Raw genomic sequence first — 17,476 nt, 5'->3', positions numbered from 1 at the left:
GGACTGGAAAGAACAGTACAACTTGGATGTGCAGCTATTTCTTTCAAAGTAAATCCTTGACTGAAATTTTGTTCAAAGTAGGATTTGTGCCCTATGGGGGGGGGGGGGCAGAATGTAGAAAGGGGGCTTCGGACATAAAGGGGTTTCTGCAGGGAAAGAAAAATTGCTTTTTTTTTGTTTTAAGTCCACTGTATGCACAGAAGGGTAATCGGTACTGGACGTACAGTTTAAACTGGGATCCGAACCACTAAGTTCCTCCGTCAGGTATTGAACACAAGACCCTTTAATTACAAGGCAACAACATTACCACTACGCCACCGGGAGAATGACTTTATAAAGACGTAAAATGAAATACTATAATGCAGTGGTTCTCAACCTTTTTCAGTCCGGGACCCACCTTGAAGGGTATAACACTTCATGGGACCCATAAGCATGGGTGCCGGCAGAAGTACTTGTTTGTGTGCACCCAGTTTATAATCACATCACATACTTCATTCTAGAAAAGTAAATATGTAATTTAAAAGACTTAGTAATTTAAATGTAATAGGTTTTTAAGACACAGTTAATAAAAATTTTCGAGCCAGACTTCGCGACCCACCCAACATCCCCTAGGGACACAGCAGTGGGTCGCACCCCATAGGTTGAGAAAGGACGCTATAATGTGACCAAAAATATGGGAGAATTAAGCATCTATCATCACCTCACCTAACGTAATGAGGAAAATTATACATTTGCACAAAAAGCTCCAAATATTACAAATAAAATTCCTCTACATGAAACCCACATTTGTGAATATCCCCCCACCCCCATTTACGTTGCTACCTTCACAGGATCATTTTACTTAGGAAGAGCTAAACCAATTTTGTTAGCCTTGGGGCTCCTAATAGATAAATCTAGGACATGCAACATTTACTGTATTTTGTGTGTTCTGGCACCTGAAGACTTTATCTAAACATAAATCAATTAAATGTAGACAATGACTATTTTGGTCCTACTTTGTGTGCTGAGATAGACTAAATGCAACAGGACCTGCAGATTAAATATTGCATCCAATCACCATAACGTGCCCCCCACTTGGAATCAAACCAGGGACCAACTCATTACAAGGCAATTTAATATAGACAAAAGTATGGAAACAGAGTGCAATCATAAAGTTCAATTGTTTGTGTATTAAGTAATGGATCTACGTATGAGCTCTCAAGGCTTCATACACCCTTCACTCACTGTAGAGTGAACTTCCTTATCAAAAACCCACAAGAAAGGGTGTGAAGTGCCCTTAATAATATAACTAAAAGAGGTGTAGGGCAATGTAAAATACCCAAAATAGAAATAAGAGTCTTGGAAGTTCAAATCCTGAATTAGACATGTCTATCTCTTATTTTCTTCCCTCATTAATTTAATCAACAATCTCATTGAACAAAAAAAAAAAAAAATACCCAAAAGTATCAATGCAAAACACTACACTACTAACCACAGGGGATTATGTCAAATGCATTAAAAGGTTCACAATCCTATAGTGTGAATATAATCAATACAGTTGCACGAGCTCTTACTAAGCGAAGATGAACCTGTAGCAGAATGATTTTCCACGTATATATATTTGAAAATTGTTCTTTCAAATCTCTGTTAAATTTTGACGGTAGGATTTTCCTTTTCCATCCAAGTTATACTGCCTTGTGAATTATTTTCTAAACACAAAATGGACAGAGACATCACAGAAAACAACACATAATGCATAGACAAAAATTGAACTTCACATTTAACAATCACAAACATTACAAATATTGAATCGGACGAGATTTTGACACAAGTTGAAGAAGTCGGAAGTATCTACAGTGCAGAGGGACAGAGATGCTTATTTACTACTTTTCCATTTAGGTTGTTATGTCTTTTATTTATTTATTCTCTTTATCATGTTAGTTCAAGTTAAGTCAAAGTTATTTGCAGGCTGTTAGCTACCCTGTGAAGCATACTGGAAAGAATGTCTACTCTATGGTAAAAAAGCAATGTTTTTATGCACAAACACATAGGATGCAGACACTTTCAACACCTGGAATATAGTGAGGGAGGAATACAGGTTTTGAGGGATGATAAAAAGGTGGCTACAGTAGTGTGAACATTGCAGCTAAATCAAGTGTCCAGAAATTGAACTCCGAATCCTGATTCCATGCCAGGTGGGCTACCTCCAAGGGTGCCAGTAGAGGGGGGACCAGGGTGGGATCTTGGCTCCCCCTGAGATATCGGGATAAAGTTCATGTAATTCCAATGGAGAAATTGTAATGATATTTCACAACAAATAATATTGTTTTCTGTGCTTTACAGGCTGTATGTTAAGGCAATGAACTGCCATGTCCAACAAAGTAAAGAGAGAATGTTTTTACCAGAGATATTAAAATCATGTTGAAGAAGTGTCCGGGATGCCGGAAAGTCGAGAACTGTTCATCAACAAAATGATACATGCTTATGGAAAGGAAGCAAGATAAATCCAGTTTCTAATTAAATATTGGACTCAAGTCTGAACTTGTCAACAGCGCAAAAATATTTTGAAATGAATTTCAAATTTAAGATTTGAAAATAATAGTTATAGTAATAACAAGAAAAGTAAAATATACGTTTCTATGACTGAAGGGCAAGATATTAAATCATACTCTGCATCCTATCATGCAACAACAACAAAGGCATCAGTTCACATCAGTGCTCAAAATGGTTACCATGCATTGGAATGTACCTTAAACACCGGATGTGACATGTGTGTCGCATTTTCATGAGGTCACTAACACTGGGATGTGGCAAATGTGTAACATGGTGCATTTTTTACTTTTGGAGCATACTGTGACTTCAGTAATGTTCAGAGATACATATTTTGAGTGCTACATGAATCTTGACGTATCTCATTAGTAATTAGTAAAGTAAATTTTATTCTACCAAAATCTGGAAGCAGGGGAAAGGATGGGGGGGAGGTTTGCTGCCAAAAACAAGCATGGCTTTTGCATTAGAATACTGTTTCTTCTCCGAGAGTATCAGCAGCAAGTGTGCAATTCTTGCAACGAAGATGGAATATGTATCAGGCAATATGCAAGTACTATTTTCACCCTTACTTCATCTACTTAGCGTCATCTACATTGGGACCTGACAAAGTTAAAAATTTGTAAAAAAATAAAAATTAAAAAAAATTAAAAAATCATCATTTACTCCATAAAGGAAATTTAGTAACATAGGTTTATAGCCTATTTTGTACTGCACAAAACAAGTTAAAATTTGTAACTAAGATATAAAGTTTTTAAATTTGACTATCTTCATTTTGCTATTGCATGAACATATATGGAATACCAGTTTCAAAGACTGTCCATAGAAAGAAATTGTTTGGTAACACAAAGCTATATGCACACTAAAGTTATATCTCGCATCAAATTGTAATCTAGAATCATATGATGGCATATTTACACAGTCTTGTAGCCTTCACAATTGTGTAGAATTTTGATTAATGTGACATACGTTTTGAATAAAAGTGAACGTAAAGAAATTTGATTTATCTTTGTAAGTTTCAATGCAGAAAAGTTGCACTGGAACCAAAATTTCTTGTGTTTAAAGAGTAGCCATTGTAAATTTTATAAGGATATGTTATTGTCATTACCTTTTACTTTGATTTATTTATTTGTAATAATTTCATTCTCTCTCTCCAACATTCTGAAACCGACAAATTTTAACATAATGGTAGGCAATCATGATAACCATTTCAAACAGACATATTAAACATTATATGTGGGTTACAAACAAAGGGTCTGCAAGCAAAATAACAACACCACCACCACCACACAGTTATTCAAACAACTAACAAAACGTTATGAAAAACATACCTGATTATTCCTGATCAGAAGCATGAAGAGAAAAAAGAAGTCATGAACTGGATGTTAGACGTTGCTCCGCAGTGAAAAAAATAAGCACGCTCAAACTGCCGTCATTAGAAAAGCAGGATAGTTTATACAAAAGATATATGTGCAGTGTTATTGTACAAGCGGTGTACTGTGTTAGTAATCTAATGCACTCCATTAAAAAAATAAAAACAAAACAAAATAGTAGTAATTTTGCTCTACTTGTTTGCAAATAGAGATCTACAGAAGAATCAAATAATATACAACAGCTCAACTCTGAAATAAGATCAAAATGCTCGTACTACAACCACCGTGCACTCAATGTCAGATGAAATGTAAGTTTCAATTTCTTGTATTTATTAATATTTTAGAATTTCCACAAACTAAACTACGGAGATACTGGACTGAGAAAGTCATTCAGCTCAACATAATTTATAACTTGTTCATATAATACAATGTGCAAAAATAGATTATTAATTTGCAAGTATTAAATGTAAGCACTAATATGTACTACAGGAAAAAAAAACAACTTAGTAACATTTCCTTGTGAAGCATGTAGTGTGTTCATCTTTCTTCTTCTTGTATTAAAAAATCAAGTGTCTTGGAATGGTAAACTAAAACTGAATTAACGCATTTGAGTAAAGAATTACACAAACATGTAAAATTCATGTACGGCCATTGATTCATATTTAATACTTAGGATTTATTTTCAATTTAAGTACTAAGATAAGATCAAAATAAAAGTTGAAGTTTTATGAAACTGCAGGATCAATAAATGTTGTTTTTCTTCATTTGGTCTATTTTCAGACTATAATTTACTAACAAACTAACTCTCTAGCCTTCTTAAACCTTAAGGTTTATGGCTACAGCAACACAAGCCTTCCATCTGTCCCTATCCTAGGCAAGATCAATCCAATCTTTTCCATCCTTACCGATTTCCTATAGGTTCCCCTCAACATTATCCCTCCATCTTCATCTTGGCCTTCCTACAGGTCTCTTACCATCAAGTTTCCCAACAACAATCCTGTAAACTCCTCTTTCCTCCCCCATTCGTGTCACATGGCCTATCCACCTAAGTCTTCTTGATTTCATCATTCTAGTAATTTCTGGACAGCAATACAAATTGTGCAGTTCTAAATTATGTAACCTTCTCCACTCACCTGTCTCCTCATCCCTTTTAGGTCCAAATATTTTCCTAATGATTTAATTTTCAAATACTCTTAATTTATCTTCCTCTTTTAATGTAAGGGATCAAGTTTCACAGCCATATAATACTAGCGTTTTGTATATTTTAACTTTTAGTTTCTTAGATATTATGCGAGAAGATAGAAGTTTATGAAGGAAAAAGTACCATACATTTCCTGAATTATGTCTATACATTACACTGTGCCATGAAGGCATATATCACATGTGAAGGTAGGTCCCCACACATTTTCGATTGCAGCGATACACTGAGGTGATGTGATTAGCACCATGCTTCAGTTGCCTTTATCCTACAGGGTTGAACTGAACTGCCCATTGATTAGGATGCCCTAGAACCACTTTACCCAGGAACATTGTTCCACCTGATATACCCCAGGAATCACACCCAGGTCTCCTATTTAGCAATTAAGTAACCTACGATTGGACCAGAACAGCTCTACGAGATATTAGATAATATATAAGTGGGGTGAGAGAAGAAAACATGCATTTGAAATAATATATTTTCATACTTTTTTTTAAAAAAACTTCCTAACAAGTTTTAACCTAGCATTTCGTATGCGTTTTATTTTCTTACACAATGGTTGGAAGAGAATACAGGAAACCATATTATTCTAAAAAGTGCATACCTACGAAAGCAGAGAGCTATTGTTATGTATGAGCATAATACTGTGTGAAAAATATCTTTCCTGATTGCAGTAGACCTTTCAAGCTGAATTTGATTTGATTTTTGTTATTTAGTCTTGCCTCTCTGCCACGTTTGGCTAATCACAGCAATGAGGATGGGTGATGATATAATGAAATTGATGAAGAACACCCACGCCCAGTTTAGGATTGATCACCAAAAATCTGAGTCCCTGATAATGGAACCATTTGTACCAGAGATGAGAGCACAAACTAACAGCTTACAAGTTGAAGTATTCTAAATTAACATTTTTATGCAACCAGTGGTCACGGTGAGCAGATTTTGCCTGATTTCAGAGTTCCATGAAGTTAAGCTATGTACAGTTGTTCTAATGCATTTCATGCATATGATAATACATTTTAGCTTTAATGGAATGCATCAATTTATTTCATCAGTGTGTCAGTGGACATGTAATTCATTTTGATGCATGAAATAAGCGTGATTAGGTAAGGGGTCTGTTTATGTATGGTTTCGTTTAATATGGTAGTTGTGTCAGCGCATGACGATTGTTTTATGTTCAGTCTTATACATAATTATATTTATTTATTCATCTATTAATATAATTTAGTTCCACTCCCTCTGAGTAGTCCTGAAATGGTACAGTTTTATTACATAAGAGCTGAAAATGAAGAACTGTTATTAGAATTAGTAAATATGGTGATTCTAGTAACGCCATCTTTGGATGAATTTCTGACTTACGCCTAGGTGAGTTCTTCAGCACTGCCCTGTAGTCATCTTGTCGCTGGTTCACAACGAGCTCTGTGGTACAGTACGCTTCACCGACAGAGTTCCTAGCGATGACTTCTACTTTGCCATGATCGTATTGGCGGGTCTTCGGAATATCCAAATGCCACATACCATCATAGGTAAGTCTGTAGCGAGTCCCCTGGAATGAACGAACAAAATTGTAAATTATCCATTTTTCACTTATTTATAGGTACTTAATTTTAACAATGTGTTAGTTATTAAAATAGAGATAAAATCACACCATATATATTGTTATGTTTTCTGAATTTTCAGACCAATCTTGGTCTTTCTTTGGAGGTGGGTGGTTGGTTGATTGATTTGGTTTATTTTACTTCACTTTTCTGCCACTTTTGGCTAATTGCGAAGATGAGGATGCATGATGTGATGAAATTGATAAAGAATACCCATGCCCAGGCTGAGATTCAAACTCAGGAACCCTGGCAGCATAGTATGCCATGCTAACCACTCCCCATGGAAGTCGGCTCTGGGATGGATGGAAAGAAAAGGCTACTGAAGGGTTGCTATATGTTTAAAATAGTTAAAAAGGATTAAAAACTATACACACTTTATGTCCTGATCATGCCGCTACAGTGATAAGCCATTCCTTGTAGTTACTACGAAGAAGGACCAAGGTTGATCCGAACATTTAGACAACAAAACAAAGTACCTTTATTTTTAGTAAAATCAAAGGTAAAAAAAATGTAAAGTGCTCCCCTGTGCTTTGCACCCTGCCATGAAGGTGTATAGGGGGTGTGGAGTTAGGGCCCCACACTTTCTTGATCACGGCCGAAGGGGGGGGGATGTGATCAGCACCATGCCCCTGGCTGCCTTTATCCCCAGAGTTTCCTCCAGGTACCCACTTCATGTGACGCTGGGTGGGCACCGGAGCCATTTGAACAAGTGGAAAAAATCCCAGTTCTCCCCCGCTGGGGATCAAATCGGGGTCTCTCGCATGGTAGTCAGATGCCCTAACTGAGCTACCATGGTTCAGTTTTCAGTAAAATAACCTGTGTAAAATACTGTAAGCTTAAGTGTAACCCTACTTCAAATAATAAATAATAATAATTTTATCCTCTTGTTAATATTTGATTACATATGGTGTAAAATGTCAATTGTTTATGTTGTCTTAGTCCAGAAAGCCATGGATGTAAGGAAGCAGAAAATTTACTAATTCCAATATACTTACCAATAGTTTTCTGAACAGATTCCGATATTTCAGGGTCCTCACTTAACAAATTTCCAGATTTTAATATTTTTCAAATGGTCCATGCAGCCATATTCATCATATTAATATTAATAAGAACTTTTGCTTGTTCAATGGATGAAATTTTAAATTCTTCAATGTGCTTTTGACGTTTCAACGAACTGAACATACATCTATCTTTATTCAAGATATTCATACACAGCAAATCTACTTTGTCATGTCCCTGTGTATATGCACAAGGAAAGGATGGAAATGTACTGTACAGGTTATAAAACAAAATAAATGTACTTACATTTAGAACCGTGTGTCCATTGACAAGCCACATAACTCTTGGTCTTGGGTAGCCAATGACACGGCAGCAAAATCTTGCGCATTCGCCCTCGACCACAGTGAAGGGCTCAGGTTTAGTGACGAAAGAAGGAGCGCTCTTTGGCTTTTGTTCCTCCTCGGCATCTTCTGGTACCCTATGGAAAGTGACGAAGCATGTGAACATCAACTACAAGAAATGATAGCCAAGAATTCTTACCTATTTTATTGTATGATTTTGTTTTTATGAATTAGCATCGCTTTTCTGCCACTTTTGGCTAATTCCAGTGAGGATGAGTGATGATATGATGAAAATTGATGAAGGAACACTCACAGAGAATACCCATGCACAGGTCTGGATTTGAACCTGGGACCCCTGGCACTGTAGCATGCTGTTCTACCCACTCAGTCACAGAGCTTGAACTAACCAAGTTAACTAACTCTCTAGCCTTCTTAAACCCGAAGGTTCATGGCTGCAGCAACACACGCCTTCCATCTGTCCCTATCCTGAGCAAGATCTATATACTCTTTTCCATCCCTACTATTTTCCTTTAGGTCCATCTCAACATTATCCCTCCATCTTAGTCTTGGTCTTCCTACTGGTCTCTTACCATCAGGTTTCCCAACAATAATCCTGCAAACTCTTCTTTCCTCTCCCTTTCATGCCACATGGCCTGCCCACCTAAGTCTTCTTGATTTCAGGGCATTAGTTTATTGTTGCAAATTATTAGACAACATTCAACATCTGAACACATGCTTTGTAGCACATTAGATGTAAATATAGCTGTACTCCATCCCAGGGTCTGTGGAGCAAGTGAATGAAAGTAAGTCCTCTGCACAAGTAGTGACTTGTGAAGGCTCAACCAATGAGCTTGTAAGAGGAAGATGGCAAGGTGACTGAGGCTACCATTCATTTGCAGCAGTGAGCATTGCTTTGCTTTGCTCTGCCCACTCGCTTTTCCCCTTCTCTACTACTATGTGTGGTGTTGTATACACTCTCTTGGGCACAGTACAGGGTGTTTTATAATTCTCTCCAAGATTTCGGATGTCAGTTGCTCAAAGGCCAACTCACCCATGGGGATGAGAGATTGGTCAAAAACTTGGATATTAACTCTCTTCACTGCCAATCTGTCATCCCCATGAGTTAGTTGGTCTCTGAACAATTGACGTCCAAAATCAAGGAGGGAATTATGAAACATCTTGTATACAAGCCACAATTAAACAATACATGTTCTAGAACTGTTACATTTGAATTTACCTGTATTGAGTTACTGAAAAATAAATTCACCTTTCATATATTCAGTTTCATTTGTATGAAGGAAGTCGGGAAATATCTTGTTTTAAAATTTTAATATGAGAATTTCATCAATTCCATTACTGCTTGCAACATGGCATCCTCTGCCAATATTTATTCATTGCAAACCAGATTTGTAACTCCTTAGTTGTAAGGTAATAATAAGTACAAACTTACATCTGCCATGCAGCCTCCATTTCCCGGATCCTCTCAATGCTCTTCATCCCCTTGGGCAGCTGAGAGTCATAGATGATTCCTGGTTTTCCTGTAGTCTTTATTATGGCCCTTGTTTCGTCCATGCCATACAAGTTGGTTGCACGACACAGGTACTCTCCGCTGTCTTCAGGGTAGATCCAGCCGAAGTTCATCGCAACGTAACCAAAGTCATAGATGGGAGTGAATCGATTCTCTGTAAGGAAAAGAGAGGAAACACATTTTCAATTATCTTATTGGTTACTTAAATCTCACGAGAAAACATGACTTTTTGCATACTTCCAGGATATATGGACTCTGGTGGCAAAACTGTTCATATGAGCAAACGATTCAATTGAGCAAAGGTATTTCAAGAATTTAGTTTGGTCTATGTTCTTGGCATTTATGACTAGTTCTTCTGTCAGTCAATTCTTTTATGCATTTTAAAGATAATACTGACACTTCAACACTTAAAAGAATATAGTACTTGTAATTTATGTTTGTCATTATTTCTGTATTGGTACACAATTAAGAGAAACAGTGTTGTAAACATTCTGATATTGATAGGGTGAGAGTTAATGATTTCATAACAATTATTATATCCTTACTATACTAGTATTGGTGCTGACAGTAATTTTAAAAGAGTATTGCTATCAATCTTTGTTGAAATTACATTGGCCAATCAAAAAATTAGTTGCACACCCCCGTCAAAAAATTTGGTACAGGGATATTTTCTTGCAACGGATTGGCAACACTGCAGACATGTATCTGTGGCACGTGACGTAGCGGCATTGACGTGGCAGTTGGAGATTGCTTGCTAACCAGTCGTGAACATGTTTCGGCAGCTGCAGGTGGCATCCAAAGTGGAAGTACATGCAGTGATTTGGTTTTTGTGGGCAAGAGGGTGTAACCACACATAAATTTATTGGCAGGGGATATTGTTGTGAAACCTTAAAACGATTGCGAAAAGCACTTAAAGATCGACGGCCAGGTAAACTTTCAAAAGGCATTGTGCTCCTGCATGACAATGCGAGACCGCATGCAGCAAGACTAACGTCAGATCTTCTGCTCAAGTTTCGGTGCGAAGTGTGGGATCACCCCCCTTATAGCCTAGATCTTGCACCTTGTGATTTCCATGTTTTCGGACCCATGAAAGAAGGACTTGCAAAGCAACGATATCACTCTGATGACGAGGTGCAAGCTCCAACCCGTTGGACGTGACTTCTTCTCAGCAGGCGTAGACAAACTTGTGACACGCCACGACAAATGTTTAAATAAAGGAGGTGATTACGTCGAAAAGTAACTTCTATATGGAACTTTTATGTGCAAATAAAAGTTTCATGAAAGTTCCCTCCTTGTTTGTTTTCGCATGCTGTGCAACTACTTTTTGACTGACCCACAAAATTCATGTGAACATTTCAACAAAGAATATAAGTAAAAATCATTAAAATGTTAAAGTTTGATTTCCATCTAGTAAACCAGATTTGGCATAGAATAATTAGTGTCTTTACTTTTAATATTTGAGGACATTTAAAATGCACTTACTGTATGGGAGTGGTTTCCCATTAAAGAACCACTCCACTTTCATATTAGGATCTCCAACGGGAGCCAATTGACATTCAAATTTCGTCGACTGCATTTCAATAAGTTGAGTTTGGTCTTGGATTTGGGTGACAAACCTAAAATAGAAAACATCGTATTATTTTTCATGGGTCAATAAACTACAAGAACCATAACCTCTGGATTATTAAGAGTTCGGGAGCTTTCAGATTAAAGTGCCAAAACACAAGCAACAGACTAATTTGTCACTTGGTAACAAAATGTCAGAAATAAACACGACCTTCCGTATAGAGGTGACCAGGTGCACTTGCCCCTAGTTACGTGCATGTCACTCAGACTGCACCAATTTCTCAATACCATGCATCATGTCGCCTGAATCTGTTGGTCATGCACTGGTTGCTTTTATAAACACTGGAGAGGCCTATGGTGTAAAAAACCTTGTGTCGTGTGTCACTTGTCATTTTTGGCTTGTCACTTCCATCCGAAAGTTCCATTAGGGGAGCAATAACCCTCACTGCCACAAAATTGAGATAATAAAAAATCTACCAAAACTACTAGTGTAATGGAATCTCAATTTTGCATTTTTCAGAATCTAAAAAGTGAGAAAATATAAAATTTGGAAAATTTTATGACATTATTTTAGTGCGACCATGAATATTGAATAAGTAATGGAAGACAATGGAAAATCTGGGAACATAGAATATTTCATTGGGGTCCCACTGTATTTCCAGTAAGTGGTATCTAAGAGGCAATATTTCACAGTGGTACAAAATTTTGTTTCCAAATTTTACATCCCCCTGTCCCTCATTAAATACTTAACATCCTACGGCAATTACAGCAATGGTATTTAAGTTTCCAGGCATTCACTTTTCCACTGTTGGTAGATTTTTAGCCCCCACCCCCCTTCACACACACACACACACACACACTGAAAAATATGTCATATAAATTCTACTGCATATGCAAAATACCATATATCTACATCTAAAATGAGTATCCAGTATAGGATAAACAACAAATATTTTATTTTGTTTCAGTTTTTCAGAACTTTCCAAAGCTGTCACTATCAAAAAACACAAAATTCTGAGAAACTGGAACAATATGATTAGAACATTTCTGTGAGAAAAATGTTATCAGAATAAAATCTATTGATTTTTTTTGCAAAATATAAATTACCTTGGAGGCTGCTTCTTGTCAGGATCATAGAGGTCATCAGCGGTCAGATGGATTTCGGAAGTGTACTTCTTAATTGTTGCTTCCATTTGCATCAAGGCCTCAGATTTTTTCATTCCCTTTGGTACCTGGTTTTGCAAGACGATTGTTGGAAGCTCTGTTGGGAAAAATAATTACATTAAGTACAACAACTAAAGAACTATGGATATTGAAATATTTAAACATAAAAAACAGTATTTTCTGCTTTCAATCATAATATGTATACAAGAAAATCTACTTCATTTTTAGTTACCATATTCACATGGCACACTGGGCATGTATTCTATTTTAGCTTATGAATAGAGTATATCTTCCAGTATTGAATAGGAATATTTTATAGATTCATTTTATTTACATTGAGAACTAGTTTATTTTATTATCTCTAATTTTCACTGAAGTTGAGTGTCACAACAATTGAAACTCCTCGCATTTTAAATTTTGCATCAACTCTCAGCATAGATTTTTCTTTCCATTTATATTGAGAAAAGTATGCCTAACTATTCTAATTAAAAAAATTGAGATTACAACTGCAAAACTAAAAAAATATAAATGGATGAAATATCATACTCAAGTACCAACTTTACTCTATGTTCAGTATTTATACAGAATTTTCCAAAAATATTGCAATTCAGCAGGTACAAAATAATAAAGTTTGGAAATATTAAAAAAGAAGGCTGGATATTGGAAATATTAAAAAAGAAGACTGGATATGTGATACACCGAAAACAGGTATAATCACAAACATGTTAGGAAGAAAAAAGGACAATCAACATAAAAAGATAATTCTGATACAAACTGAAATATTTTTAAAATATTTTTTAAGATTCAATTTAGCACATTTTTTAAGGAACTTCTTTAAAATAATAGTTAACAACTTGAGCACTGTTAACCTATGAAGAAAGTACATCATTGTGAAAAATCTGATGAATGCTTCACAAGTATGACTAAAACGTTACTAGAGAAAACTTTTTTGTTTGTTTGTTTGTAATAAATTTGTGGTATTAGTGATGATAATACAGCTTCCAAATCAAAGTGACTTACGCCACAAGCAACTCCATTCTGTAAAAAGCATTCACTACGCATGTGCAACCAACAGGAGACACAATGCTACTAAGAAAATTTCTGAAGGTTAGTTTCCGAGAGACATGGTCTGAAAGTTCCCTAACAAGCAATTCACACCAACATGAACTTAACATACAAGAAAAACAAAAGAGGAAAACTTACTCTTGCATGATATTGTAGCCTTGGTCGTGTCTTCACCCAGTTCGTTTACAGCTCTGCAAACATATTCACCAGAGTCCTCAGCGTATGTGTATAGTATATCCAGCGATACGTATCCAAAGTCATAAGTGGTCCGGAAGCGGTGGCCGGACGGAAGAGGTTTACCATTGCGGTACCACTCGACTCTAAGTTTGGGATCAGTTTTTGGTTCAACTCTGCATTCGAAGTGAACAGGTTCACCCTCTCCAACTCCAACAGATTCAATCTGTGAAACAAATTGAGTTATCAGTGAGATGAACACATACAGACTCAATGTGGATACATTTTGGAAGGAAACTGCTAATATGGAAGTGTTTATAAGTGGATGTTTATGTATTGCACATATTAGCATGCAATGTCTGATATTCTTTCTTTTTCAGAAACTTCTACAATTTCAATACCTTGTATATAATATAAAATTTAATTTAGTACTCAACTGATATATTTTGTTTGCCTACATAAACATAAAATAATTTCAAAATCATTATTGGGGTTCTTGCGATCTATAATTTTCAAACTAGAACTGGCTACAAAATATAAAATGATACGTCAAAAAGTTTTATTTGGCAAAGCTTTGCTTGTCTCGCTAAGATGTACGAGATTATGCTGTCGTACTTCAAAATCATGATTTCTTTTCAAGAGAAAACAATGTTCATACTTTTTGAGTTATTCATTCATAGTCTGTGGACAGATATTTTCATTTTTATATTTTTCGCCTAAAAATTATAACGCATGGAAACTCCAACAATAATTTTGAATCAGTTGTGAATGTAAGTCCGTTTTTTACAATCTTACCTGGGTAATGAACTTTGGAGGTGAAAGTGGAGCTTCTTCACGTTGAGCTTCAGACACTGGACCACGCTCAAGCTCTTTCAGTTTCTCAGCACTGATGCCCTCTGGGAGCTGAGAATCCAGGACTATGTCACGTTTTGCTGAAAAAACAAAGTCACAATATTCAATGTCATTGTATTGCTAAAATTTATTAATGCTATTAACAATATTTTTCAGAAATTATCTTGTGCAAGAATGAATATACAGTGTAGGTGGGAAACAATAGAGATGAACTGATATGACATTTTAACCAATACTAGAGCTGCAGATTTCCCCCGCATCTAGCATGGGTGGAATATTTGTTGTCCCTGTATAATGAGCTCTGGAACTAACCCAGCCTCCAACAAATGGGTGCATGGTGGATAAAAGTGGTGTTGCTGATCACACCACCTTCACAATAGCACCTCTTATTTTTCAACATTATACTGTTCTAATATAAAATGGTTCCTTTGTTTTTGTATGGTCATTATTTTGATTGTAAGTAAGTCACATGAAATATCTCACATTATCTCTGATTTCAGAATTTGGTAAACACAACTACGAAATATTTTAAAAGTTGTTATTTATTGACCTTATGCAGTGCTGTTCAGTATTTTGCAAGACATTTGAAATTAGTGACGGGACACATTAATCATTTCTCTACCAGTTTCGGTAGATATGGGCACATCAGTCCACTGGTTTATCAGCAAAAATTGTCAATTCAAAACTGCAAAATCCTACCAGTGTTTATAAATATATAAAGGTATGGTAATGGTAATGGTAATTCATGCATCATAGGCTTTATAGAGTAAATGTCAAATTACACTAATTGTTTCTCAAAAGCCTAGGAGTTGACCCATTCAGAGTTTACATGCAATATTACCACAAAATATTAGATGTATAAATGTATGTAATTCGTAAATTTTGTATCAGTTCTTTATTGGTTTGGACAAAATAAGGTCATATCAGTTCATTCTTGGTGCAAATAAGAATCTATTTATCAACTTTTAAAAAATTGAAATTATTTTTGCAATACACTGAATTTTTTTTATAATGGAAAAAAGTACAGCTGCAGAAGAGAGTAAAATGCAGTGGAATTTCAATTTTACCTTTCTCAGGAAACCAAGATGAAATAACTTAAAATTCAGAAACTGTAAAACCTGCAATTTTTTTTACATGTGGCTTTAACATGGAGATTGAAATAGGAAAATGCATAATCTGGGAATATAAAAATCAAGGTTCCACTGCATTATTTTCATTAGTAAACTTAGCTTCTTCCTCCATCTTCAGAAAAATCCTTATGTTACAAATTTTCTTATGACTAACTGATTTGTTAAATGGGAAATATAATGTTAATCTCTTCCAAATTCCAATATGTTTGTTTGGTTAATGTGCAACTTTTCTATGGTTAAATGTTGATTGCGTTATAACCCACCACCTGTAACAACAAATTCTGAAAATAAGTTCAAACCTTCTCCCATTTGTAGAAGAGTGGTGAATCCATGTTTTTCCAAATATTCTGTGAACTGATCTGTGAGAAAAATTGTATATTTTGTATCTGAATGTAACAATGTCACCATTGTGTACGATAGCATTAACTTACAAAATAATAAAATGTATTCTTAATATATTATGCTAAGAAAAAATAAGTGTTGATTTACTAGTCAATAGACATTAGTAGATTTTAAAAAAGTAACAAAATTAGTTCCAATCTTTGTAAATTTGTCATTTGCCAAAGGAAATCTCTGTATCTGTATTGATATTCTCTCTAATTCAAGAACCACACAGTTATCATGATTGTAAAAGTACAAGGTTGTCTTTTTTACCTAAATATTACAACTGTATGTATAATGTTGTTACAGTATCTAGTAATTTTACTAAAGCTATTTAAAACATAAAATTTTAAACTTCCAAGTTTTAGTGGCATTCTTTCATTTTTATTAACTTCTACCAGTGTTAACAAAAATATACCACTTATAAAAAGTGCTTTATTGTTTTTGTTTTCACAGTACTTCAACCAAGCTACATTTGTAACCTGCAGCATGAGCTGAGTCTTCATAAGAATGAACAACAAAATCCAAATAAATAATCGAATCAACTAGAAACGTGTGCTCATGTTCCAGCGATTCAATTACCTGTCTCCAGGTGGCATTAGCTTACATTTGAGAATACAAAGACTGGAGGACATACCTTTGCACACCAACTTGGCTTTGGTGGTTGCAGAACCCCATTTGTTGGTTGCCCTGCACACGTACTCTCCCGAGTCTCTTGCATACGTCCAGTCCAAGTCCAGCACAACAAAGCCAAAGTCGTCAATAGTGTGGAAACGTGATCCACTGGCGAGAGGGCGACCATTTACAAACCAATCTATGCGCATCGTGGAGTCCCCAACGGGCTCGACACGGCAATCAAAATGCGCTGAAGCTCCTTCTGCCAATTCCAAAATGTCCTGAAATAAGAAACAAGATGAGGTTCCTAAGGAGTTCATGAGAATGTGATTCAGGGGGGAATAATTGCTTTTTAACTATTTGTGTTCTGTGTAAGTAAGCCATAAGAATAAAAATATTCTTAAGATTTATTCTAACAAACTACCCTGTGGCCGAGTGGTTAGCACATTGCGCTGCGATGCCAAGGATCGAGGGTTCGAATCCCGCTCAGGCTTTGTTGTTTGTGAATGTCCATTCATCAATTTCATCATTTCATCACTCATCCCCATCTTTGCAAATTAGCCAAGAGGCACAAAACGCGAAGTAAAATAAACTAAATCAATCACTATTCTAACAAACTGTAGAATTAGGTATCATTCAAGTTTTGAGAAAACATTCAACGTAAGGCCTATTTGAGAAAGACTTGATTGGATTTTTTTTCTAAATAGTAAAACTGCATATGATAATCAAAACATCACAGCAATAGTTCCTTGACTATGTAAGCCTGTTAAACTATTGCTAATTTTTAGACAACAGTGGCAGAAAACCACACAAACACTCATGCAAATGAATTAGAAGGAAATTAAATCAGATTTAATTTTTTAGAATTTGGAATATCATAGTAGTTTTTTGAAAGGAGAGGAAATTTTGAAAACTGCTTCTATGGCATTGGTCTGGCCGAACCTTAATATTTTAACAATGGCAAGA

The 17,476-nt window shown here is 35.7% G+C and overlaps 1 protein-coding gene across 23 annotated transcripts in view; it reads right to left on the bottom strand.

The window, feature by feature from the left end:
- sls (sallimus) overlaps window positions 1-17,476 on the bottom strand; it is an 854,140-nt gene that overhangs the window by 222,456 nt on the left and 614,208 nt on the right. For all 23 annotated transcript variants that reach the window (XM_083122061.1, XM_083122066.1, XM_083122070.1 and 20 more), the window contains 8 exons: window positions 16,533-16,791; window positions 14,328-14,464; window positions 13,497-13,758; window positions 12,237-12,390; window positions 11,046-11,179; window positions 9,486-9,717; window positions 8,001-8,172; window positions 6,457-6,643 (listed from right to left, as the gene is read on the bottom strand). In XM_083122061.1, the coding sequence (XP_082978187.1) occupies window positions 6,457-6,643; window positions 8,001-8,172; window positions 9,486-9,717; window positions 11,046-11,179; window positions 12,237-12,390; window positions 13,497-13,758; window positions 14,328-14,464; window positions 16,533-16,791 (1,537 nt within the window). The remainder of the gene's footprint in view (window positions 1-6,456; window positions 6,644-8,000; window positions 8,173-9,485; window positions 9,718-11,045; window positions 11,180-12,236; window positions 12,391-13,496; window positions 13,759-14,327; window positions 14,465-16,532; window positions 16,792-17,476) is intronic.

This window comes from Lepisma saccharinum, chromosome 5 (genome assembly GCF_977018435.1).
Source record: "Lepisma saccharinum chromosome 5, izLepSacc3.1, whole genome shotgun sequence".
NCBI classification, from domain to species: domain Eukaryota; kingdom Metazoa; phylum Arthropoda; class Insecta; order Zygentoma; family Lepismatidae; genus Lepisma; species Lepisma saccharinum.
This window is presented reverse-complemented; position numbering and strand designations above follow the sequence as displayed.